Here is a 27,407-nt window from a genome sequence, read left to right as displayed (position 1 = left end):
TTGGTTACTCTGAAAGAGTGATGTTCCTCTTCAGAAATGCAGTGTCATGTTTCATGGCCCATCTCATATGAACCTATGAAGTTGGCCATGCCCCAGTGCCTCAGGTCTTTCCCCGTCATACCACCCAAAACTGAACTGGGAACTGTCTCTATGCAAAGCAGAAGCTGTTTAATACTGTTGTGTTAAGAGAGGCACAGACACATACATATACACAATTTCAAAGTACCTTGAGCAGAGGCTTCCCCTCCTTTTCTCGGTCTTCAGCATCCAGCTTGATGTCCAATTTCTCTATCAGTTTGGATGCTTCTTCTTTCTTAAAGTTCATAATAGCATCAAAGACCTACACAGCAAAAGTAGGTTAGAGAGATACTGTTTGCGAATCAGTCTAATCTGCCATCAATCAGCTGCCAAGAACTGAGCGTTGAAAATCAAGCCAAATGAGAATTTCCTCTATGTGTCAGGTGTCACCATAGCCCTGTCCAGCTGTTCTTAATCTGTTAACTGTAATCACGGGGGGGGGGAGGGATTGTGGAGATGAGGACACTAGCTCCACCCCCTCATTATCATCCACCCAAAGTTGGAAGGATTCGTGGTTTTCGAATCCTGGAAGATCAGGGTTCTAAAATGCAAAGGAGCCATGAGTACACCTGCTTCAAAGAGTTGCTCTCCAACTTGCAGAGGGTGACAGGAATGATGAAGGGGTGGAGCTCGCACCTCATCCCCACAGCCTGCCCTCGCATGATTACAGCAGACGTTACAAATGTCTGAAGGCTTATGTTCAGTTCTACTAAATGCAGTCCTTTCACAGGCTAAACTTGATTTCCATCCAATGCTACAAAATAGCACACACACACACACCCCATCTTATAGCTTACATCTCTTAGCATTCTTCAGGTCCTGCTAGGTCCTTGATTCTGGGATCATAACATTTTGACATACCACCACTCGTTGAGCTTGTCCCTAAAGGTTTGCTCTAAGGAACATTAATTTCATGACTCTAACTTAACTAATGTGTATATAGGGTGAGAGGAGAATCAGCCTGCTTAGTTCCAAACACATTTACTCCAAAGATGTTTTATCAAGGCTAGGGAAGCCTGCCTGTTGGAAGTAAATGGCCTGAGTTTTTCAGGCATCACCATTCAAAAGAGGAAACTTCACAAAAATGAGGGGATTGGTAAAAAGAAAGCTGAAAAACAAAGTCCAGAGGGTCACATCTCTCGAAAATGCTTGGAAGTTGTTTAAAAACACTATATTAGAAGCTCAACTGGAGTGCATACCGCAGATCAGAAAAGGTACCGCCAGGGCCAAGAAGATGCCAGCATGGTTAACGAGCAAAGTCAAGGAAGCTCTTAGAGGCAAAAAGTCTTGTCCGAATGAAGAAAATAAAAAAGAACACAAACTCTGGCAAAAGAAATGCAAGAAGACAATAAGGGATGCTAAAAAAGAATTTGAGGAGCACATTGCTAAGAACATAAAAACCAACAACAAAAAATTCTATAAATACATTCAAAGCAGGAGACCATCTAGGGAGGCGATTGGACCCTTGGATGATAAGGGAGTCAAAGGTGTACTAAAGAACGATAAGGAGATTGCAGAGAAGCTAAATGAATTCTTTGCATCTGTCTTCACAGTGGAAGATATAGGGCAGATCCCTGAACCTGAACTAACATTTGCAGGAAGGGATTCTGAGGAACTGAGACAAATAGTGGTAACGAGAGAGGAAGTTCTAGGCTTAATGGACAATATAAAAACTGACAAATCACCGGGCCCGGATGGCATCCACCTGAGAGTTCTCAAAGAACTCAAATGTGAAATTGCTGATCTGCTAACTAAAATATGTAACGTCCCTCGGGTCCTCCTCCGTGCCTGGGAACTGGAAAGTGGCAAATGTAACGCCAATCTTCAAAAAGGGATCCAGAGGGGATCCCGGAAATCACAGGCCAGTTAGCTTAACTTCTGTCCCTGGAAAACTGGTAGAAAGTATTATTAAAGCTAGATTAACTAAGCACATAGAAGAACAAGCCTTGCTGAAGCAGAGCCAGCACGGCTTCTGCAAGGGAAAGTCCTGTCTCAGTAACCTATTAGAATTCTTTGAGAGTGTCAACAAGCATATAGATAGAGGTGATCCAGTGGACATAGTGTACTTAGACTTTCAAAATGCGTTTGACAAGGTACCTCACCAAAGATTCTGAGGAAGCTTAGCAGTCACGGAATAAGAGGAGAGGTCCTCTTGTGGATAAGGAATTGGTTAAGAAGCAGAAAGCAGAGAGTAGGAATAAACGGACAGTTCTCCCAATGGAGGGCTGTAGAAAGTGGAGTCCCTCAAGGATCGGTACTGGGACCTGTACTTTTCAACTTGTTCATTAATGACCTAGAATTAGGAGTGAGCAGTGAAGTGGCCAAGTTTGCTGACGACACTAAATTGTTCAGGGTTGTTAAAACAAAAAGGGATTGTGAAGAGCTCCAAAAAGACCTCTCCAAACTGAGTGAATGGGCGGAAAAATGGCAAATGCAATTCAATATAAACAAGTGTAAAATTATTCATATTGGAGCAAAAAATCTTAATTTCACATATAAGCTCATGGGGTCTGAACTGGTGGTGATCGACCAGGAGAGAGACCTCGGGGTTGTAGTGGACAGCACGATGAAAATGTCGACCCAGTGTGCGGCAGCTGTGAAAAAGGCAAATTCCTTGCTAGCGATAATTAGGAAAGGTATTGAAAATAAAACAGCCGATATCATAATGCCGTTGTATAAATCTATGGTGCGGCCGCATTTGGAATACTGTGTACAGTTCTGGTCACCTCATCTCAAAAAGGATATTATAGAGTTGGAAAAGGTTCAGAGGAGGGCAACCGGAATGATCAAGAGGATGGAGCAACTCCCTTATGAGGAAAGGTTGCAGCATTTGGGGCTTTTTAGTTTAGAGAAAAGGCGGGTCAGAGGAGACATAATAGAAGGGTATAAAATTATGCATGGCATTGAGAAAGTGGATAGAGAAAAGTTCTTCTCCCTCTCTCATAATACGAGAACTCATGGACATTCAAAGAAGCTGAATGTTGGAAGATTCAGGACAGACAAAAGGAAGTACTTCTTTACTCAGCACATAGTTAAACTATGGAATTTGCTCCCACAAGATGCAGTAATGGCCACCAGCTTGGACGGCTTTAAAAGAAGATTAGACAAATTCATGGAGGACAGGGCTATCAATGGCTACTAGCCGTGATGGCTGTGCTCTGCCACCCTAGTCAGAGGCAGCATGCTTCTGAAAACCAGTTGCCGGAAGCCTCAGGAGGGGAGAGTGTTCTTGCACTCGGGTCCTGCTTGCGGGCTTCCCCCAGGCACCTAGTTGGCCACTGTGAGAACAGGATGCTGGACTAGATGGGCCACTGGCCTGATCCAGCAGGCTCTTCTTATGTTCTTATTCCTAAAAATGGTACCATCAAATTATGAATAGTATAACATGTATCCTGCACTCTGTTCTTTGGTGCTGCGGAAACTAGCCTGCTCTTATGAGTACAAATTTGGTGGGTGGGTTCTCCTAACAGATGGAAAAATAATTCTTAAGTTTACACAGTAATATTCTTTTTGCAAACACAGTTTTACCTTAAAAATAGGATCCAGAATGAGTTGGCAGAATGTCCGTGGCAATTTGTTTCCATCGGGGCTGGTTGCTGATTTGCTGAATTTGCCATTTGCTGGGTCAAAATACCTAAGTTAAGAACATAAGAACATAAGAACATAAGAAGAGCCTGCTGGATCAGACCAGTGGCCCATCTAGTCCAGCATCCTGTTCTCACAGTGGCCAACCAGGTTAAAACAAGTGGCCAACCAAGTTAAAAAACAAGACTTTAAAAAAATAAACTGTAAAATGTTGAGGAACTGAAAAAGAAACAGATGCTGTCATATATATCTGGACCTAGACTTTTAATGTGTCAAATAAAGCAAGTGATCCCCATACCAGGCTGACTGTTCTATCTTTATAATTTAAAGAACAGAAAGAAATCAAATATACATTTACAGTTGTCACAGCCAGACACCCTTATTTCTAGTTTTTTCCAGTATCTAAACATTCTTTTTACTATCATAGATATACAACTTGATTTAGTAAGAGGAACAATCAAAACCTACAAGTGAGTGTATTATAATATGCAAGTATACGTCACGCAAAGATTCCCTAAACTGACTATCTGGGTGACATCAAATGCTATGGATAAATATATATATGTATATGCACGCCCTTACTCACTTGTCTCCCCAGAGCTTTTTCATCATATCTTCTACCTTCTTGGCCCTTTCAGATGCTGGAAGCTGTGCCTTTTCCCCTTTGGCAGCAAACTTGGCTACATACATCTCAGCAAATTGTTTCAGAGTAAAAGCCCAACCATGCAGGCCAGAGCCAAAGCCAACGGTACCAATGACTGGATCAATCTACAAACAGGGGGAGGGTTCATTTATTACAGGGAGCAACATTAAGAATGCAACCCTAAACACTCCACTGAAACCTATGGGGCTTATCCACAAATGTACATAATTTGGGGCCAAACCGTTTTGACAGTGGCTGGTGTGTACTTCTTGAGTGTGCCACCAGGCAGAAAGGCAAGTTTACTCTTTTTTTTAAAAAGCACATTAAATAAGTCTTGTTTTCCATGCCACCAAATTCTATTGTTGGAAAGGCCAGAAAATACACTCCCAGGTACATCCTAGCATGCCCTTCCAAGCACAATTTTGACAACTCCTCGGTATCAGGGCATGCTGCTCTAGCTTGCAGCGCAGTAAGCAAGTGCCTTGCTGTGGTTCTCTCTACCGATCTGAGGACCACAAGAGGCAGATTGGACTGTAGGCTGATCCTGTGCAGAAAAACCATCATTGGACATATAGCATAGCCTAAGCATGATCTACGCTTTAAAACAGGCACCCTCCAGATGTTGTTGGACTCCCATACATATCAGCCCCAGCCAGGATGACCAATGGTTAGGAATTCTGGGATTTAGAGTCCAACAATATCTGGAGGGCCACAGGTTAGTCATCCCTGCTTTTAAAAGTCAGGCGTATGGTGCTAACGTGGCTTCTCCACTGTGACATAAAGATGTGCACACAGTTATTTTTCATGGCTTTGCCTGCACAAATGACTGCTCATACAAGTGCAAGCAGATGTGGAAAGTTGCTATATACTGAGTCACAGCGCGAGTCTATCGAGCCCAGTAGTCTTCTCCATCAGCATCTCTTCAAGGTCTCAGGTAGAGTAACACCTTCCTGAGCCCTGATACCAGATATCCTTTTTCCAAACTGGAGATGCCAAGGATTGACCCTGGAACCTCTTGCAAGTGAAACATGGGTGCCCTAACACTGAGTTCTGGCTGCTCCCCAAAGAATGGTATAACCTTGGAAAAGCTGCTCAGAGAAACCACAGCTGTAAATTCCACGTGCAGGATGTATTGACTACTCTCATGAACAGTTTTTGCACACATAAGCCTGAATAATAACTTTTGCACTAGTTTGGTATAGCAGGATTTGATGTGAAATACAACTCTCTGAAAATAATGTTCAGGTCCAATCTGAACATAAGTTCTCTTTACCATAATATTACCCATGGGTCCAGTTTCACCCTCTCCGTAAGTGGAGATTATAACATTGACGTTTTCCACGATGCGCTGGAAGGTCTGGTAAAGTTCTTCTGGGTCTAACTGCAGCTCCAGCAAAGCACGATCCATCTTGTTCATCATCAGCACTGGCTTGATGCGCTCAGCAATTGCCTGGCGAAGTACAGTCTCGGTCTGCACACAAACCCCTAGGCAAAAAAGTTGATAGCAAATGTTTTCTAGCCTGCTTCTAGGGAAAAAGCAGTTGCAGCAGACCTTGTCATAGAAAGGCCTGCCTCAGTGAATCTGTCCCAAAAATTTCATCTCAGTGAAGAGAAGAAAGAACAAGATGGCTTGCTGCTGAACAACCTGAAACTATAGTAACAACTGATTTTATTTATTTTCATTTAAAAGGTTTTGTGGCAATTTACAAAAACAAAGCAGTTAAAGACAGCTAAAGCATCAGCCCTTGCAGCCTGTAGTCTCAAGGCTACAGGCAGAGTGGTGTATACACTGCTAAAATTCCATTCTCTGTATAAGTTTTATAAGTCAAGCACATCTGCACGCAATAATTTCGCCTAATTCGTTTTGAAGCCTTAACCACATGAAATTTTGTTGAGCCCCATCAGCACACCGTGCTCCAGAGATGTCACCAAACATTGCCGACATATTTCAAAGTCCATCTTCACAACCATAAGGGCTAGAAATTTGCTTACTGAAAAAGGGGGGGAAAGGGGAAATTCACAAGGCTAAAAGGCTCAATTATAAGGGTGACATTTTAGTGTCTTACAACTCCCCATGATGTAGATTAGATTAGCAGTCAGTGAGTTACCCAAGGCCATGCAGTGAGTTTCACTACCAAGGAATAGTTTGATACTGGGTTTGTCACATCCATACCAGTTCTCCACGCTGTACTGAATGCACAACAAAAGATCTGAGCTTTCAACTTTCTTTCATTACAACCTGTGGGCTTAACATATGATGCAAGAAACATCAACCACAGGTCACATCACCACATTTCCAATTTGTGGAATACTTGTGGCTGGTACACACCTAAATGGTACAACCAACTGCAAATGCACTGTACAGAAACAGACAGGAATCCACAAGGTTGACTGGCCTTATTAGCCAGCCTAAACATTTGTGGTTGCTAGTTCTATGCTCCCCCACCAAGGGGCAGGATCCTGTTCCCAACTTCATGCTGTGCCTTTGAAACTCAATGCAAGATCAGGGACAGTGTCTTGCTCCACCTGCCCACAGTTCCAAGCTTGGGAGAATGGCTGGGATCACATCTGTCAGAGAGCAGTGGAGGACTTACCATGATGAGCAGAATTTAATTTGGATTAAAATTCCAAGTTATGCTGTCACAACTGTAGACAGCTAATGGTGGAAAGAGTCTGGTTTTCCAGAAAGACAAAAAGGGGTTAAAAGGCACAGCTGCTCAAGGACACAGCAGCTGGCACAGAAGCCATAAAACCTTGAAAATGAAACTGCACAGTGTGGGGGTTGTTAAGTTAGTGGAAGGAAGGTGTTTGTTACTGTCTGTTTGAATCTTGTTGAGCTTTGCCAGTAAAAAGACTCATCTTAACTAAAAGACTGGACGTTGTCTTTGAATCACTTCGGCGCTCATACACGCGCTACTGTATGCCACGCACATACACGCATCACACACCAACAAGGGTTATGGGCCCAGAGCGTGGCACGGAGCGCGTACAGAGTGCATATTAGAAAACAAGTAAGGAACGACTTGTTCACCGTCGGAAAAGGGCAGCTGTGGAGAGCTGACGGACGAGGAACAGTGACTGGCAAAACAAGAGAGAAGTGTCTGCAGAAATGGCTGGGTCCTTATCAGCTGGAATGCCTTTGGAACGCCTCACTGAACAGAACTATTCATGTTGGAGGTTACGAATGGAGGCTTTCTTAACAAAGGAAGATTTATGGCAGGTGATTGAGAACGATCCACCGGCTGACCCACCACCGGCTCCTTGGAAACGTATGGAAGAGAAGGCGAGATCGTATGTAATCCTGGCAGTGGATGACTCTCAACTGCTGCACATTCAATACAAACCCACCGCGAAAGAAATGTGGAATACCCTGAGAGACATGCATGTCAGAAAAACAGCAAGTAGCAAGATTTATTTAGCACGTAAACTACATCAAATGAGGCTGGCGGAAGGTGTGTCAATGTCTGCTCATTTGTTGGAGATGAAAAAGTTGTTTGTGGAGTTACAAGAGAGAGAGGTTGTGCACTCTCAATTACAATAAGTGTATATAATATTATCATCAGTAGACTCTTCCTGGGATCCATTAATCAGCTTGCTGGAGGCAATGCCAGACAAGGGTTTGATGGTACAGTACGTGTCAGGTAAACTGATCCAGGAGTGGGAGAGGTGTGCGGAAACAAACGGAAAACAAGAAAGGAGAACTGAAAGGAGTGAAACAGAAACAAGGACTTTTGGACTTAAGGCATGTTATAGTTGTGGATCAAGACAGCATTTACGGAAGGACTGTATGAACAAAAGGTATGGACATAAACAGTCACATGTGCAAATAATAAAAATGGCAAGTTCCAAGAAGATGGATGAAGAAAGCACTGACTGGGTTGTAGACTCAGGTGCCACCCACAGCATGATAAAGACTAAAGACTTGTTCAAAAACATGCGTCCCACGAAGGAAGCTGTAGTACTGGCTGATGGTACATTCAGGCAAGTCGTGGGGAGGGGTGCTGTGCAATTGAGTGTACTCAATACTATAATGACGGATGTATTGTGTGTTCCTGACTTAGATAGCAACATCCTATCTGTAACGAAACTAAACAGCATGGGATATGTAGTCATATTTGAAAAAGGGAAATGTGAAATTAAGCAGGAAAATGATGTATGTGTAAAAGGGAGTCTCAAGAATTCATTATTCTATGTAAGGCTCAGTCCAACAGGAAGGGCATCAAAGATAACGAATGAAAAACCACATAATAACTGTGTCCACATATGGCATAGAAAACTAGGGCATGCCAACTTCGAAACAATTGAGAAAACACCCAAACATTGTGAGGATGTGACATACCAAGACTGCACGAGGCATGTGGAATGCGAGGTTTGTAATCAAACCAAAGCAACAGTAGCTCCAATAAACAAAGAAGCTAAGAGCAATACTAGTCAACCGTATCAAACAAAAACATGTGGACCTAGCAGGACCATTCCAAGGGTCGCAAGGTGGTGCTAGATATTTTCTTGTAATCGTAGATGATTATACCAGATATTGCACTGTGTACCGGCTGAAATCTAAGAATGAAGCAGAGGGGAAACTGAAACTATTCCTGAAAAAGGTTGAGATGCAACATGACACACATGTGAAGCAAATACGCTCGGACCAGGGTGGGGAATTCACTAGTCACACTTTAGAGCAGTATTTGTAGACAAGGGAATAGAACATGCGAAAACAGCCCCATTTTCACCATTCCAGAATGGATTGGCGTAAAGGAAAAATAGGACGCTTCAAGATGCAACCAGAGCCCTGTTGAAGGACTCTGATCTATCACATGTTTTTTGGAGAGAGAGTTTGCTATATGCCACATACATCCAAAACAGGCTCTTCCACAGAGCGCTGAATATGTCACCATACGAGAAGCTTCATGGAAAGAAGCCTCGACTGCAGCACATAATACGATTCGGTGCAAAGTGCTGGGTGCATATTCTAAAAGGGAGGAGGCAAGGCAAACTAGCGCCCAGGGCACAGAAAGGTTATATGCTAGGTTTTCAAAATGCATACTATCGAGTATGGCTGCCACATCAGAAACAGGTTATTCTTAGTAGGAGCGTAAAAGCCCAAGAACAAGATTGGGAGAAAATTGTTTTAGTAAACTTGGAAAATACACAGAAGGATAATGAAACAATGGAACACAGCATAAAACAGGAGGAAATAGAGTCAGATCTTGTGACACCAGATGAGATTGAATCTCAGGTAATACCCAGAAGGTCTGAAAGGGCGAATATAGGGAAACCACCTGAGCGCTTTCAGGTTAGCACTATAAAAGCACAAGAAGCAAATGAAATCACACAATATGCAGAAAGAAGGACTGATGAAGAAACGTTATACTTTGAATGTATCAAACCGAAACATTAAAACTGTGTAGTATAAACAAGTAACTGTCTGTAAAATGTCTGTAAAAAGAATAAACGTCTTTATGGAAAAGGTGGGAGCTGTAGACAGCTAATGGTGGAAACAGTCTGGTTTTCCAGAAAGACAAAAAGGGGTTAAAAGGCAGAGCTGCTCAAGGGCACAGCAGCTGGCACAGAAGCCATAAAACCTTCAAAATGAAACTGCACAGTGTGGGGGTTGTTAAGTTAGTGGAAGGAAGGTGTTTGCTACTGTCTGTTTGAATCTTGTTGAGCTTTGCCAGTAAAAAGACTCATCTTAACTAAAAGACTGGACGTTGTCTTTGAATCACTTTGGTGCTCATACACTCGCTACTGTATGCCACGCACATACACGCATCACACACCAACAACAACATCTCTGACCAAAACACTGGACATTGCAAATCCAGTCAAGGCCCCTTCCCATACTTCATGGGATCAATTTCAGTTTACGCAGCTGAGGACATGGAAAGAACCCTTCCAATGATGCAACCATCTTGCTCCCTTGACCCACATCCATGTTGGCTGGTGAAAGCCAGTCAGGGGTGAGGGGGATTGACCAGGTGAATCAAGGCTGGGTGTGGTGAAAGTGATGGAGTGATGCCTGCTGCCCTTAAACAGGCAGCAGCGACAGCTGAGAATAAACAGGATCCCTTCCTACTTAACGTGCCTGGAAAATGCCTTTCTTTTTCAACAGGCATTTTAGGGAAGTTTTCTGTTTTCGTGATTAATTTTAATTGATATTATCAATTGCCTGCTTTTTATACTTTTTATGTACACCACTTAGAAACACTGGTGATCAAGTGGTATAGGAATACCTCAAGTAAGTAAAGTAAGTAAAATTGTGAACTCCTGAAAACACAGTCACTTATTCTCAGCCAATTCTTATCCCCTGCTATTGCTTACTGGCTGCCCCACAAAAAGCAGATTGCTCACATGCAATTGAAGCTCCCCAGTTTTAACACGCTTACCTGAAACACAGTCAACAACTACAAGAGCACCATCAGTGACACGAAGTGCTGCTGTGACTTCAGAGGAGAAATCTACATGTCCAGGGGAGTCTATTAAATTAATGAGAAAGCCAGACCCATCTTTGGACTGCTTGATGAAGGCCAAGTCATTTTCTGAAAGCTCGTAGTAGAGAGAAATGGCCCTACAAAAGAGATAAGCGGTTTCCCCAAAATATATTTACATGCATTTATAATTTCTGTGTACACCACACCATAGGCTTGAAGCAGCTTACACTATTATATTTCCCAGGGATGGGCACCTGGAAGCAACCCTCCGGTTGTCGTTGAAGTCCAGCTTACTTCATGCACAACCAGTGTGGCCAATGGCCAGGGATGATGATGGAGTTGAGTTTCCAACTTACAGAGCAACACAAGTTCCCCTGGCCTACGTGCATTAAGATCAGCTACAGAGGCACTGCACAGAGTCCCTTCATTTGCCAACGTGCAGGCGGTGGGAGCCAAATCTCCGTGTGTCTCTGTGACGGTGGCCCCCTCTCTTTGGTATTCCCTCCCTGGAGAGCTGCACCAGCCAACTCCTTTGTGAGTTTTCAGAAGGCAATGAAGACTTTCCTTATTAGTAAAGCATTCAGGTTGCTGGCACAGCCAATGAAATTTTGGTTTCAAGTTTTTAACATCTTTGTTTCTAGCTGCTTATGAATAGAATTTGAAAAACTCATTTTGTTGTTAATTCTGCAAAAATATGAAAGCCGCTACAAGAACCACATCCTGGATATGAGGGATATAAATATTAATTAGAGCCAAATTAAACGAAGTATATTGAAATTGTTGAGCTGAATGAGAAAAAAATATAAATATATAAATCTTACCCAAATTTATTTGGATGCAAGCCCAATTACAATAATAGAAAGTAGTTCCAAATAAATGTATATAACACTGCATCCTTAGTTGCCAATGAGTCTGAAATACTAGCCATCACCATATTTTATATGCAATTCAGTGCCAAAATAATTTCACATAACCTGTTATTTGCGTGTATGCGTCTATCTACTAAGGATAACAGTTTGTGCATCTTCTGCCACAATGTCTGTCAATCTTTCAGGTGCCATAAAACACTTAATTTTCTTAATTGCAATAGACAGACATGACTCTGAAATCCAGCCATTGTGTAACTTCTTGAATTCTGCAGTAACAAACAGCCTGCTCCATAAATTAGTTAAGAGCCAACAGTTGAAATAAATCCAGTTGAATCCCATTGCCTTAAAACACACCTTTTGTGGTTTACAGCCAAAAACATTACGCACAATGTTACCGATACTCACGTAGACTTGATTGTGATACATCTTTCCTGCTCATCTTTCCGCGTGTCAGTAAATCGTGTTTCACCAGCTCTGGCTGAAGCTATGATACCTGCTTTACACACTAATGAATCTGTAAGCGTAGATTTGCCATGGTCAACATGAGCAATCACAGACATGTTCCTGATGTTGGACTTTTTGTCCATGATCGCTCGGATCTGGTCTACTGTGAAATTCACCTGAGGGAAAAAACAAAATAAAGCAAACAAAACTAAGCCTTTTAAGGACATAAGAACAGCCTGCTAGATAAGCCCAGTGCCCATCCAGTCCAGCATCCTGTTCTCACAGTGGCCAACCAGATGCCCACGGGAAGCCCACAAGCAGGACCTGAGCACAAAAGCAATCTTCTCCCCCCTCCCTTTCCAGCAACTAGTATTCAGAACCATATTGCCTCTGACTGTGGAGGCAGAGCATAGCCACTGTGGCTGATAGCCTTTGATACCATTTATCCTCCATGAATTTGTCAAATCCACTTTTAAAGTTGGTGGCTATCACTGCCACCTCTGGAAGAAAGTTCCATAGCTAAACTATGCACTATGTGAAGAAGAACTTTCTTTTGTCTGTCCCGAATCTTCCAGCATTCAGCTTCAGTGGATGTTCACAGATTCTAGTGTTATGAGAGATGGAGAAAACCTTCTCTCTATCCACTCTCTCCATGCCATGCGTAAGTGTGGTGTAGTGGTTACAGTGTTGAACTACGACCTGGGAGACCAGGGCTCGAATCCCCACACAGCCATGAAGCTCACTGGGTGACCTTGGACCAGTCACTGCCTCTCAGTTTCAGAGGAAGGCAATGGTAAACCACCTCTGAATACCGCTTACCATGAAAACCCTATTCACAGGGTTGCCATTAAGTCAAAATCGACTTGAAGGCAGTCCATGTCATCACGTCTCTTCTCATTCACCTTTCCTCTCAACTAAAAAGCCTCAAATGCTGCAAGCTTTCCTCATAGTGGAGTCATTCCATACCCTTGATCATCTTGATTGCCATTTTTTGAACCTTTTCAAACTCCACAATACCCTTTTTGAAGTGAGGCAACCAGAACTGTACACAGTATTCCAAACGCAGCCACACCATAGATTTATTTATTTATTTATTTTGTTCGATTTCTATACCACCCACAGCCAAAAGGCTCTCAGGGAGGTACACAACAGGGAATAAAATACAATTGAATCACAAGAAACAGAAAAAACATACATATTAAGCAAATTAAACAAGCTGGTATACATTAAAAGCTAAAAATATATTAAAATAATAGATTAAAATGATAGATTAAAATGCCTGGGAGAATAAAAAGGATAAAAGTGTAGGCGCCAGGCGCACCTCATCGGGAAAACTGTTCCATAATTCGGGGGCAACCACTGAAAAGGCCCTAGATCTTGTAACGACCCTCCGAGCTTCTCTGGGGGTCGGAACTCGGAGGAGGGCCTTTGATGTTGAACGTAGTGACCGGGTAGGTTCACATCGGGAGAGGCGTTCCGCTAGGTATTGTGGTCCCGCGCCGTGTAAGGCTTTATAAGTCAAAACTAGCACTTTGAATTTGGCCCGGAAACAACTAGGTAGCCAGTGCAAATGAGCCAGAACAGGTGTTATATATGCGGACCGCCTGGTCCTCGTCAACAGTCTAGCTGCTGCGTTTTGCACTAGCTGTAGTTTCCGAACTGTCTTCAAAGGCAGCCCCACGTAGAGCGCATTGCAGTAATCCAATCTAGAGGTTACCAGAGCATGAACAACTGAAGCGAGGTCTTCGCTTTCCAGATAGGGACGTAGCTGGGCTACCAACCAAAGGTGGTAGAACGCATTCCGTGCCACCGAGGCCACCTGAGCCTCGAGTGACAGGAATGGATCGAAAAGGACCCCCAAGCTACGAACCTGTTCCTTCAGGGGAGTGTAACCCCATCTAGAACAGGTTGAACATCCACCATCTGGGTAGAGAAGGCACTCACCAACAGTGTCTCAGTCTTGTCAGGATTGAGCCTCAGTTTATTAGCTCTCATCCAGTCCATTATCGCGGCCAGACAACGGTTCAGCACGTCAACAGCCTCACCTGAGGAAGATGAGAAGGAGAAATAGAGTTGCGTGTCATCAGCATACTGGTGACAACGCACTCCAAAGCTCCTGATAACCGCACCGAACGGCTTCATGTAGATGTTAAAAAGCATAGGGGACAGAACCGATCCCTGCGGGACTCCACAATGGAGAGTCCAGGGTATCGAACAGTGTTCCCCAATCCTTACCTTCTGGAGACGATCTGCCAAGTAGGAGCAGAACCACTGCCAAGCAGTACCACCAACTCCCAACTCCGTGAGTCTCCCCAGAAGGATACCATGGTTGATGGTATCAAAAGCAGCTGAGAGATCAAGGAGAATCAACAGAGTAACACTCCCTCTGTCCCTCTCCCGACATAGGTCATCATACAGGGCGACCAAGGCTGTTTCTGTGCCAAAACCGGGCCTAAAACCGGATTGAAATGGATCTAGATAATCGGTTTCATCCAAGAGCACCTGGAGCTGGCTGGCAACCACCCATTCTAAGACCTTGCCCAGGAATGGGACATTCGCTACCAGTCTATAGTTGTTCAAATTATCTGGGTCCAGGGAAGGTTTCTTCAGGAGTGGTCTCACTACCGACTCTTTTAAACAACTAGGGACCACTCCCTCTCTCAAGGAGGCATTTATCACTTCCCTGGCCCAGCCGGCTGTTACCACCCTGCCAGTTTTCACTAGCCAAGAGAGGCAAGGATCCAGCACGGAAGTGGTTGCACGCACCAGTCCAAGCACCTTGTCAACGTCCTCGAGCTGTACCAACTGAAACTCATCCAATAAATGAGGACAAGACCGTGCTCCGGATACCTCATTAGGTTCAACTGCCATAATACTGGAGTCTAAGTCCCGGCGGATGCATGAGATTTTATCCTGGAAGCGCCCAGCGAACTCGTTACAGCGGGTTTCCGAAGGTTCTATAATGTCCTGAGGACTAGAGTGTAAAAGCCCTCGGACAATTTTAAAGAGCTCCGCTGGACGGTTGAGAGATGTTTTAATAGTGGCAGTGAAATATCGCTTTTTCCCTGCCCTCACCGCTTCTGTATACAACTTAGTAGAGGCACTTACCAAGGCATAATTGCATCCGTCAGGAGTACGCCTCCATCTGCACTCAAGCCTTCTCCTCTCTTGCTTCATCGCTCTCAGCTCCAGGGTATACCACGGGGCTGCATGAGCTCTGCATGGGATAGGGCACGCAGGAGCGATCGTGTCCACGGCCCGGGTCATTTCCAAGTTCCACAGTTCGACCAGGGCTTCGACAGGAACGCCTGTCTTATCAGCCGGAAAATCCCCCAGAGCCCTTTGGAAACCCTGAGGATCCATTAGTCTCCGAGGTCGGACCAACTTAATAGGTCCTCCACCCTTGCGGAGGGAAAGGGTGGCTGTAAGCCTAAACTTCAGCAAGCGGTGATCTGTCCATGACAATGGGGTCGATACAAAACTCCCCACCTCCAGATCACCATCTCCATGTCCAGTGGCAAAGAGCATATCAAGAGTATGCCCCGACACATGCGTTGGGCCAGTGGCAAATTGAGACAGCCCCATGGTTGCCATGGAGGCCATGAAGTCCTGAGCTGCCCCAGATAAAGCAGCCTCGGCATGATAGTCTGGGAGACTTCAACAATACCTCCGAGACTACCTCTGTCAGCTCAGTTAGGGAAGCCGCTGGGCAGCAGGGTGGACGGTACACCAACAAAATTCCCAGTCTGTCTCCTTGACCCAACACAAGGTGGAGGCATTCCAAACCAGTCGTCACCTGGACAGGGTGCCTGATGAGCGAGAGAGAACTCCTATAGGCCACAGCCACCCCACCTCCCCGACCCTCGGATCTACCGAAGTGCTGAACCATATACCCAGGTGGGCAAAGCTGGGAAAGAGAGACTCCTCCCTGATCACCCACCCAGGTCTCGGTTATACATGCCAGGTCGGCACCCTCATTGACAATTAGATCGTGGACGAAGGAGATCTTGTTATGTACCGACCTGGCGTTTAGGAGCAGCACTTGGAGATCCGAGAGCTGGCTGATAGGACAACCAACAGTCCTGCGGGTGTGAGGAGGACCAGAACAAGGTACAGGCACAACTTGTCTGGAACGAGTTCCCCTTATCTGGCATGTCCTTCTCACAACACCATACCTCCCATTACCCATCACTACATTAATTGGGGCCCCCGAAAGTCCCCCCGGTCGGGGCAAAGCCCTCTCTCCCAGGCACATAATAAAATACACATAAATTCACACTCACGTACTCATATACTCACTCAATCACATTCACACTAAACATAGTCCACAGATTAACTACACAAAATTCAGACTAATACATTCATATAAAGACTCAAACTCATTCACACTAAACACAATCCACAATCAGACAATGACAACGGACATTTAAACATACAACACTCAGGCAGGCGGAACAACAGCGGTCGGTTTGGCCCCGATGGTAGTAGGCCAAAATGATGGTAGTAGCCGGGAGCTGTAGTAGCAGCAGCAGCAACGCCCGCGTTCACAAAGTCAACAGTAGCAACCTGTCTCGAATGAGATAGTAATAGTAACCAAAAGCCGCAACAGCAGCGATAGTGGCGCACACTCCGAGAGGGAACTATAGCAGCAGCCGGACCCCGCCGATCCACACTCAAGCAGCAACGGCAGCGGCAATGGCAGCAGTGCCCACACCCAAACAGCGAGATGACAACAGCGACAGTGGCGCACACCTCGAGAAGAAACAGCAGCAGCAGCTGGCCCTGCCGATCCATGTCCAGATAGCAACAATGATGGTAGCGGCGATGGCGACACCCGCGTCCAGGCAACAGCAGATGACGACAAATGATAGCAGCGGGCGTGACGATGATGGCAACAACGGCGTCTACATCCAAGCAAACGGCAACGCCCACCCAGACGGCAGCGGCAACAGCACAGTCTCGCGCTCCAGGACGCCCCGGAGGCGGCAACAGCAGCGTCCACGTCCTGAGCACGGAACAACGGCCCGACCCGGCCCGTAACGCCACGGGAACCGGCTGCGGTAATGGCCGCACCAAGGTCGACAGCAGCAGCGGCAGTCAAAGTCTGAGGCCGCGGCACCTCAGCGGCCGAGGTCGTAACGATGGCAGCGGCGCCCGCACTCGGGCAAACAGCCACAGCGGGAAAACGCTTGGCCTAGCCTGAACGCAGTAACAACGGCTGCAACGACAGACAGCGACAAGCCACAGTGACAGCAACATAGAGGCAAGTCTTCAAAGGGCGATACGCGGAGCTCCGAGCTGCACGTCCTTCCCGGTCGCCATCTCTCTTTCCCAGTCTCTCCTGTGAAGAATCCCCCACACGGATATGTATAATGGCATTACGATATGAACAGTTTTATTTTTCCTGAAGATCCCTAGCATGGAATTTGCCTTTTTCACAGTTGCCACACACTGGGTCAACATCTTCATCAAGCTATCCACTATGACCCCAAGGTCTCATTCCTGATCGTCATGGCCAGTTCAGGCCCTATGAGTGTATATGAAATTAAGATTTTAATATATCTAATTTTTTTTATAGACATTTTAAAAATTGCCCCAACGTGCATCACTTTACACTTGCTCACATTAAATTGCATTTGCCATTTTATCGTCCATTCACTCAATGTGGAGAGATCCTTTTGGAGCTCTTCACAACCACTTTTTGTTTTAATGACCCTGAACAATTTAGTATCATCAGCAAACTCCCCTCCCAAGAGAGACTGAAAATGTACATACAAAAATATCCTACTGATCAAATATTATCAGACAAGTATTTCTAAAGCATCAACTTTATTAGAGGAACATTTTATTGTTCAACATTATTTACTGTTAGAAAATCCTTATTCTAATTAGAAAAACTATTAGTTAATTAGTTTTTTGAGGAACAAAGCAATTCGTTAAAAAAAAACACTGTTATAATTGCTAACGGTGTTCAATAAGGGTTTCATGACCATGAGTGATTCAACAAACAGTTCTTCTCTTTGGCTTTATCCTCAACAATATGGTCAGCTTATTGAAAAGAGTAAGAGATTATGGGTTGCATCCAGCCTTAGTCACACTAGAGTAGCCCCACTGAAGTCAATGGAAAGGAGCTTCGACAGCATGTTCCAAGCTCCTGGTGTGTGTTCAAGCCTGGAGCAAGAAGCAGCTGGTGCTGGAAAAAGAATTCAGGGGCACAAGACATGGAAGGATGGTTCACTGGACTTGGCTGATGAAGGGCTCTCCCATCAAACCTGGTGAAGTTTTTCGTGCAAAATTACGGGCATCTTTGCTCAGTGGGCATTTTGACCTCAAATCCATTTGAGTTTGATGCGCCTATGCTAGGAAGTCAGGCACTGGGAGCAGGAGAAAGGATTAAGTATAGTCATAACCTTAAATGAACCACAGGGGAGAGCTAGATGAGAGGGCTGAGGCAATAAATCTTGTAGTCATCAGAGTTTTTACTCCAAGGCAACTTCTTCTCATTGTGAACCTACTAGTGGCAGGGATACATTTTTGAAGTACAGAACAAAAGACCTCCTTCTCTTGCACAATCCCGGCCATTAGTTGATTTTTTTCAACCAACGTTGGTTAGGCGAGTGATAATCTGAGACAGGACCTTTTCTGAGGTGACTGTGCTGCCATGCAATGCCTGATCCAAACATATTCACCTGGCACCCACTTTTACCTTTTAGTCACTGACTGAAATCTATAGTTTTCCCAAGTTTTTTAATTGGATATAATATGGACCTTTTTGTTATTTTTGATTTGCTGCTTGCTGTGTTTCGCTTTTTTTTTGCTTTGTTTTTACTTCTTATTTTAGGGTTTTTTTCAGATGCTATTTTAGTATTTGCTTGTAAGCCATCTTTGGAGATTAATTGGCAGACATATTAATAAATAAAAATGTGTTATTTAATTTCAGTAATCCTCCCTGAATTCTTGGTTGTTTAGAAATAAATAAATAGTAAATTAATTAACCAAAATTTATATCCCACCCTCAAAGGCCAAATGGAATTCCCAGGGCAGCTTTAAAAGCAGGTTTATAAGCAAGCTACATGAATTACTGAGACCTGGGTGGGTGAGCTGGGAGGAGTAGATCTGGCCCAGCTTCGCCCACCTGGATACTCGGTGCAACACCAGCACAGGCTGCAGGGATGAGGGGGGGGAGAGGAGTTGCTGTAGTCTACAGAACTTCCATCTCTATCACCAGGAAAGCACTCTGCCTTGGAGCTGGCTGTGAAGGCCTGCACCTGGTGTCGGGCCAAGGAGACAGTAAACTAGGGTTGCTGCTGGTGTACCGTCCACCCTCCTGCCCAGCAGCTTCTCTGACTGAGCTGGTGGAGGCTGTCTCGGCTGTGGTGTTGGAGGAGCCCAGAACAATAGTGCTGGGTGATTTCAATGTCCATGCTGAGGCTGCCTCTAGTGTTCCGGCTCTGGACTTCATGGCCTCCATGACAACCATGGGTTGTCTCAAGTTGTCACTGGCCCGACGCATAGGGCAGGCCACACCCTCGACTTGGCTTTTGCTCCAGATGGAGGAAGGGGTGGTCTGGAGATAAGGGGGATGGATGTCACCCCATTGTCATGGTCAGACCATTTCCTGGTGAAGTTTAGACTTACGGCTCCGATCCTTCCCTGCAGGGGTGGTGGACAGATTAAGATGGTCCGCCCCCGGAGCCTAATGGAATCCACTGGATTCCTGAATGCCCTGGGGGAGTTCCCAGTAGATACAGCAGGTGACCCTGCTGAAGCCCTTGTCACACTGTGGAACAGTGAGGCACGTCGGGCTCTTGACATGGTTGCCCCCGAGCACCCTCTCCAGCATTGTGGAGCCTGGTCTGCACCTTGATACACCAGTGAGCTAAGGGCAATGAAACAGACTGGACGACAGCTAGAGCGCAAGTGGCAAAAGACGTGCTGTGAGGCTGATCAGGCACGAGTAAAACATCATAACCGTGCCTACTGTGTGGCAGTGAGGGCTACAAACAAGGCCCACTTCTCTGCCTCCATCACATCCTCAAGTAGCCATCTGGTGGAGCTTTTCCATATTGTCAGGAGTCTGTTGACATCAACTCCAGGAAATGGAGTTTTAGACCCTTTGGAGGCCCACTGTGAATTGTTTGCAAGGTACTTTGAGGGTAAAGTTGCTCGCCTCCATAGCAGTCTTGATGCCCCCTCTACATCTACTGTAGTCCCCAATGAGATATCAAGTGCAAAGTCTGCTGCAACGTCTTGGGAACGGTTTCAGTTGATGTGGTCTGATGAAGTAGACAAGGTGCTTGTGATGATGCGGCCAGCAACGTGTCCTCTCGACCCTTGCCCTTCTTGGCTTATTAAAACTTGCCAAGGGGGTTTGACCGAGTGGATCCAGGGTGTGGTCAATGCATCACTGTGGGAGAGAGTGGTTCTAGCCACCTTGAAAGAGGCGGTGATCTGACCACTCCTGAAAAAGCTCACCCTGGACCCATTGCTTTGTGACAACTACCGACCGGTTGCAAATACCCCCTTTTTAGTGAAAGTGATTGAGAGCGTTGTGGCGCAGCAGTTGCAGGTACTTTTGGATGAAACAGATTATTTTTACCCAGAGCTTGGAAAAGTTACTTTTTTGAACTACAACTCCCATCAGCCCCAGCCAGCATGGCCACTGGATTGGGCTGATGGGAGTTGTAGTTCAAAAAAGTAACTTTTCCAAGCTCTGTTTTACCCATCCCAGTCTGGGTTCAGGCCTGGTTATTGGACTGAATCGGCCTTGGTCAACCCTGATCTTTATCGGGAGAAGGACCGGGGAGTGCAGCCCTGTTGTTCTTACTTATCTCTCAGCGGTTTTTGATACCACTGACCATGGTATCCTTTTGGGTCGACTTGGTGAGATGGGTATTGGAGGCACTGTTTTACAGTGGTTCCGATCCCATCTCCAGGGTCTCTCTCAGAGAATAGCATTGGGTGACTGTATTTTGGCCCCCTGGCAGTTGTGCTGTGGGGTGCCACAGGGTACCATCTTGTCCCCCATGGTGTTTAACATCTATATGAAGCCCTTGGGAGTGGTCATCAGGAGCTTTGGGGCGAGGTGTCAGCAGTATGCTGACGATACCCAACTCTATTTCTCCGTAACATCTGAATCAGGAGAGGCCGTGCAAGCCCTTGACTGCTGGTGGTGGGCTGGATGAGGGCCAATAAACTGAGTCTGAATCCTAGCAAAACACGAGGTGCTGTGGGTTGGTGGTTCCCAAGTTCAGATAATTGGTCAGTTGCCTGCTTTGGATGGGGTCGTACTCCTTCTGAAAGAGCAGGTTCATAGGCTGGTGGTGCTTCTGGATCCATCTTTGTTGCTAGAGGCCCAGGTGACCTCCGTGGCTAGGAGTGCCTTTTACCAGCTTCAGCTGGTAAGACAGCTGTGGCCATTTCTGGACCGGGATAGCTTGGCCACTGTTGTCCACGCACTCCAGGCTGGATTACTGTAATGCATTCTATGTGGGGTTGCCCTTGAGGTTGGTCCGGAAGCTGCAACTGGTGCAAAATGCGGCAGCGAGACTGCTCACTGGGGCAGGGTATCACCAACATGTCACCCCGCTGCTGAAAGAACTGCACTGGCTGCCCATTTGCTACCAGGCCAAGTTCAAGGTTCTAGTTTTGGTGTACAACGCCCTATACAGCTTTGGACTAGGATACCTGAAAGACCGTCTTACCCCTTATATACCCAGTCAATCACTGCGCTCTGCAGGTGAGGGCCTCCTGCAGATACCATCTTATCAGGAGGTCCATTCTGCACAACATAGGAAACGGACCTTTAGTGTGGCGGCACCTACCCTGTGGAATTCCCTCCCCTTAAATATTAGGCAGGCACCATCTCTGTTATCTTTTCAGCACCTATTTATTTATTTATTTGATTTATATCCCGCCCTTCCTCCCAGCAGGAGCCCAAGTCTTTTGAAGACTTTCCTCTTCCAACAAGCCTTTTAAGTTGAGACCTATCCCAGTCTGCATCTGTGTTAGAATTGCTTTTAATATATTTTCTTTAATAATATGTTTTTAACCCCCCCTTTCTTTCTTTTTTAAAAAAGATGTTTTTAAAGCTTTTTTAAAATGTTTTTAACGTTGTTTTGTTTTAATGTATTTTAAGGTCTTTTTATGATGTTTTAAAGTGTTTTTAGCGTTTCTGTTTGCCGCCCTGGGCTCCTGCTGGGAGGAAGGGCCTGGATACAAATCAGATAATAAATAAATAAATAAATAATTGTAAGCAACATTCCCTAGCCTGGAGCAAAGATCAACAAATTCCTAACCTATGAGCAGCGGAGTGGGAGAAGGGCAGCTGAACCCTCCCTTACCTGAGATCGCTGCTAGGCTTGTACCTCTTTACCATATCAGATCCCAGCTAGCCTACCAAATTCAATGCACAGCAAAGGATAAGGAGGAGGCTCAAGTGCCTTGGCTTGTCTTTTACATTGAGGAGAGTGATCAGCATCAAAGACGGGGGCAACAAAAGGGCAGAAAAGGTGCCCAGATCACTTCTACCCTTGCATTGCTCTCTTCTCTGTTCTGTCCCAATAGGGCACATGGTATACCTAAACAGTAATGAGCTGCAGGGGTCAGTCCAGTAGCCTGGGATTTTTTCAGACTTGGACCCACATTTAACTCCGGCCTTACTACACAGGATGCACTTTTCCTTCCTCCTTCACTCTTTCCACATCCATCCATCCATCCATCCATTTTAATGCTTCTGGAAAATGTTTGGGGCCTACTGAATCCTAAGGGGAAATATATCTCCCACAACACTGGTAGAGAAAAATGCAAAGTGTTCAAAAGAAATAACTTTGGGTTTTGTATGCTTACAAAGAATAAAAAAAGCTTGTGCCCAGACAGCAGCCTTCTACTTGGTTGATTTGAGCACCGTAGAGCTAACTGGAACCAAGAGGGAAGGCTGAACCAGCGCAGGATTTGGATGAGTAGCAATCACTATGAGGACTGCCAAACCCACCCATACCAAATGGCTTGTCAGAACCGGGTGTGCCAAATCATTATGTTTGGCTCTCAAAAAAAAACTTCTGTCTGGAAGCACCCTAACAAATAACCAAGGAATTAATATATTGGAAGGGTAAACCTTTCCAGGCAAACCTTCTGGCAAGTGCTGGTGTAACTTACTGGCTGCTATCCTAACACACTTATTTGGGAGTAAGCCCCATTTAACTCATTGGATTTACTTAAGTGTAACACCCACAGGATGAGCATAATCAAGTAAGTTCCTGGCTCAAATGTTACCTCCTCCATGACAACTATGTGCCTTAAGGACATGTAGGCAGCTTTTTCTGTAAGGCTCATCTCCTTTCCCTATCAGAGATATAAGGATCATAATATTGGCCTACCACATAGCTTTATTCTAAGGACTACTGAGATATTGTGTGTGTGTGTGTGTGAGAGAGAGAGAGACAGACAGACAGACAGACAGACAGAGAAGCACGTTGAACAGCTGAAATGCATTATACCAGGAGCAGCCAACATGGTGCTCTCCAAATGTAGTGGATTACAACTCCCATCATTCCCAGTCAGCATGACCAACAGCCAAGGACAGTGACAGATATTGTCCAAAATATATGGAAGATACCACATTGGCTACTTCTGCACTATACAAATACTGAGCATGAACAGGTTCTCAATAGCTGCCATCATTCAGTCTCCCCTTGTTGTTGAAAGTGTGACTGTGGCTGCATTTCTTTAAAAATGCCTGCTACATTCTACTGCTATTTAAAGACTGGGAGGGGAGGGGGAGGAGAGGGAAGCTAGCCAATAAAATAAAATAAAACCACCCCAACACACACATTCTTTCAGTGCTTACTGCAGTATACAGATGCCCACCTTGAAGACACAGCTGATCTTTGTAGGACACAGTACAGAACTACCACAAAAGAGCAGAGATGAAGGTATTTATTTTTTAAAAATTGTCCTCTTTCTTTCATTATCTAAGATTCTGCACTCCTGAAATCGCTTCACAGTGTCATTGTATTCAGTGGCACCAGGCAAATCACCGCAATGAATAGGCACCACAGTTATTTACCACACACACAGGAGGAAGTGTGTGTATGTGTATACACACACAGAGAGAGAATCCCTTGCTACCTGAACAAGGGGAAGGGGAGGGAAAACAAGCTGCCACATTAGAGATGGCATTTACAATGTACGAAAGAGGAAGATGTCCAGATCTTCAAACAAACATATTCCCTTCTCCTTTCCTGCTGCTGTCAAAAATGATCTGGCCAAAATAATATAAATAAAACAGATTACACAGTCTGGATGGCAGACAGAAACAAACAAAACCCCTTCTGCCGCTTCCCACTGTAGAGAAAACCTTTAAAAACAACAACAGAAACAATTTTTTATATATAATCAATGTGAGCCTAAGAGACAACGAAGATCCCCTTTAATAGGATAAACAGGACAGTTACACAATCGCTTCAAGCCTTTTAGCAAGACTCTCAAGACAAAACACACGAGGAAAGCTTTGAGGTCTGGAGAAATGTCATCTCTGGAAAGGGGCTCGTTTCTTTATTCTTGCACATCTAGATCGCCCCAGCAGCTTTTAAGACCCAGCCGTTCCCCATCGTCCCCCCTCCCCGGCCATACACACAATGTCTACGGTAAGCAGCACCGTCTAAATTCCTATTATGGGCTATCAGAGGTGACTGGAACATTTTGGGGAGAGGGGGGGAGAAGCAACCCCAATAAGCATAAGAGGGCCCAAATTGGGAGGTGGTCCTCCTGCAGCCTTCCCTCCCCACGCATAACCCAGCCTCACCCCAATCCTATGGGGCAGCTGTCCCTGACACCAACCCTGCCGGTCTCCCTTACGGAGACCCTACAAGGGAGCCTGGCGGGAACAGGGGAGGGGGCCATAATGGCGTCTCTCTCCCCCCCCAAAAAAAATGGTCGATGTGGGTGAAGGGGACGGGGGGAGTCAGGAAAGATGAGGCTGTGTGGAAACGAAGGGCGTCTGCGTCACAAAATGGGGGCGCGAGCAGGTCTCCGGGCCTCCCCCCTCGGGGTATCGAGCCTTCTCCCCCCGGGAATCGCTCACCATTTTGGCGGATGACTCTGGATATTTCCGCTCCCCCCCCGCCCAGGAATCACCGCCGCCTCAGCCGAGACCGAGGAGGATTGACAGCCGAGAGAAGACGGCGGAAACCACAGTCTCCTAGAGCGGACCCTTCAGAGGCTAGGGGGCGGCCTTCTTGCCTTCGGAGCGGCGTCTATGGCCTGCAGCCTCACACTCGACTCTGTGAGGGATTGGGGGCGGAACCTGGCGTTGCTATGACGGCGGAGCAGCGCAGTTCTGCAGGGCCTTGTGTTGTTATTTTTTTTCATTCCGCCAAAACCCACCACCCTTTTCCCAAAGGCAGGTTTCCTGCCTTAGGACTGTCGGTGCATGCTCCCCAGCATGTTGCACGTGAAAGTAGGCGCACACTTCTGCATATGTAACAAGTGAGATGTGTATCTCAAGTGCTGTTATGTTTTTTCCTTTGAAAAAACAAGAATAGGTCCTCAAATGCAAAGATGTATCACTGAACACAAAAGTGAGGATCATTCAGACCATGGTATTCCTGATCTCTATGTATTGATGTAAAAGTTGGACAGTGAAAAAAGCGGATAAGAGAAAAATTAACTCATTTGAAATGTGGTGTTGGAGGAGAACTTTGCAAGTACCATGGACCACAAAAAAAACAAACAATTGGATGTTAGATCAAACTAAACCAGAAATATCCCTAGAAGTTAAAATGATGAAACTGAGGCTATCATACTTCGGACACATCATGAGAAGACATGATTCACTAGAAAAGACAATAATGCTGGGGAAAACAGAAGGGAGTAGAAAAAGAAGGAGGCCAAACAAGAGATGGATTGATTCCATAAAGGAAGCCACAGACCTCAACTTACAAGATCTGCTATTGGAGGTCGCTGATTCACAGGGTCGCCATAAGTCGTAATTGACCTATTTATCTATTTATATCCCGCCCTTCCTCCCAGCAGGAGTCTTGAAGGCACATCACACACACACATATTGATATGAAATTGAATATATATGGATAAGGGCCGTAGCTCAGGGGTAGAGCTTTTGGTTTGCATGCAGAAGGCCTCTGGTTCAATACCTGGCATCTCAAGGTCAGGCTGGGAGAGACTCCCTGCCTGAACCACTGCCAATTAATGTAGACAAAACTGAGCTAGATGGACCAATTGGCATGTTCCTATAAGGACGTGGAAGCCTGCTGGATGAGGCCAAAGGCCCATCTAGTCCAGAGGGACTACGCCCAAGAGGGTCTGTATGGACAGAGGCGATCTTTCAGATATTTAGGACCTAAGTTGTTTAGGGCTTTAAACCCTAACATGAGCACCTTGAACTGAGCCCGGAAACAAACTGGCAACCAATGCAGCTGTTTTAAAATAGGTTATATGAGTTCTAAAGGGAACCCCAGCCAGTAATCTGGCTGCTGCATTGTGGACCAGCTGAAGTTTCCGAGTCGTCTTCAAGGGCAGCCCCACATAGAGTGCACTGCAATAATCCAGTCTGGAAGTTACCAGAGCATGAAGCACTGTGGCCCAAAGGGGCTGAAGCTGGTGAATCAAGTGGAGGGAAAAGGGCACTCCTAGTCACTGAGGCCACCTGAACCTCCAGTGACAGTGTAGAATCAAGGAGTACCCCCTAGCTGCGGACCTGCTCCTTCACGGAAAGAGCAACCCCATCCAGAACAGGTCATCTTCCCACCTCCTGGACATGAGAACTCTGGACACATAACACCTCTGTCTTTTCAGGATTCAGCCTCTTGACACATAACACCTCTGCCTTTCAGGATTCAGCCTCAATTTATTGGCCCACATCCAGACCATCACTGCTTCCAAACATCAGTTCAACACCTCAACTGCCTATCCTGATTCAGATGAAATAGAGAGGTAAGGCTGGGTGTCATCTGCATATTAATGGCACCTCACTTCAAATCTCCTGATGACAGCTCCCAGTGGCTTCATATAGATGTTAAATAGCATGGGGACAAGTGGAACAACAGGACAATTCCCATGGTGCTGAATAATAGCCTCCCATAACTACTTTTTGGTTTCCCCTTATTAACTGCCTTGCCTAGGAGTATTTCTCCAAATTTGGCTTTGATCTGTTTAAGGGATGTGTCATCTTTTGTTACTGAAAGTGTCGCAAAGTTTTTTTGTTGTGGTGTAAATTTGTTAAGCAGAAAACAACAGCAGTCTGAAATGCGTGTGTGCCAGTGTGTGTGTTTATCTAAGAAAGCAGGCTTTTACCTTGCATTGAGATCACTGAGACTTAAGACTTAGTAAAATAAGAAAAGC

General features: G+C 45.4%; 1 protein-coding gene across 1 annotated transcript in view; it reads right to left on the bottom strand.

Annotated features, from left to right (window-relative positions):
* LOC133379166 (elongation factor 2-like) overlaps positions 1–25,345 on the bottom strand; it is a 35,307-nt gene extending 9,962 nt beyond the window's left edge. The window contains exons 1-7 of the mRNA XM_061613880.1: positions 25,132–25,345; positions 12,009–12,223; positions 10,690–10,871; positions 5,580–5,791; positions 4,250–4,431; positions 3,607–3,712; positions 227–340 (exon numbers count right to left, since the gene is read on the bottom strand). Coding sequence (XP_061469864.1) covers positions 227–340; positions 3,607–3,712; positions 4,250–4,431; positions 5,580–5,791; positions 10,690–10,871; positions 12,009–12,223; positions 25,132–25,134 — 1,014 coding nt within the window. The 5' untranslated portion in view covers positions 25,135–25,345. The remainder of the gene's footprint in view (positions 1–226; positions 341–3,606; positions 3,713–4,249; positions 4,432–5,579; positions 5,792–10,689; positions 10,872–12,008; positions 12,224–25,131) is intronic.
* Positions 25,346–27,407: the final 2,062 nt, after the last annotated feature.

This window comes from Rhineura floridana, chromosome 1 (assembly GCF_030035675.1).
Source record: "Rhineura floridana isolate rRhiFlo1 chromosome 1, rRhiFlo1.hap2, whole genome shotgun sequence".
NCBI classification, from domain to species: domain Eukaryota; kingdom Metazoa; phylum Chordata; class Lepidosauria; order Squamata; family Rhineuridae; genus Rhineura; species Rhineura floridana.
Note: the sequence above shows the minus strand (reverse complement) of the source record. Positions and strands in the feature narration are given on the sequence as shown.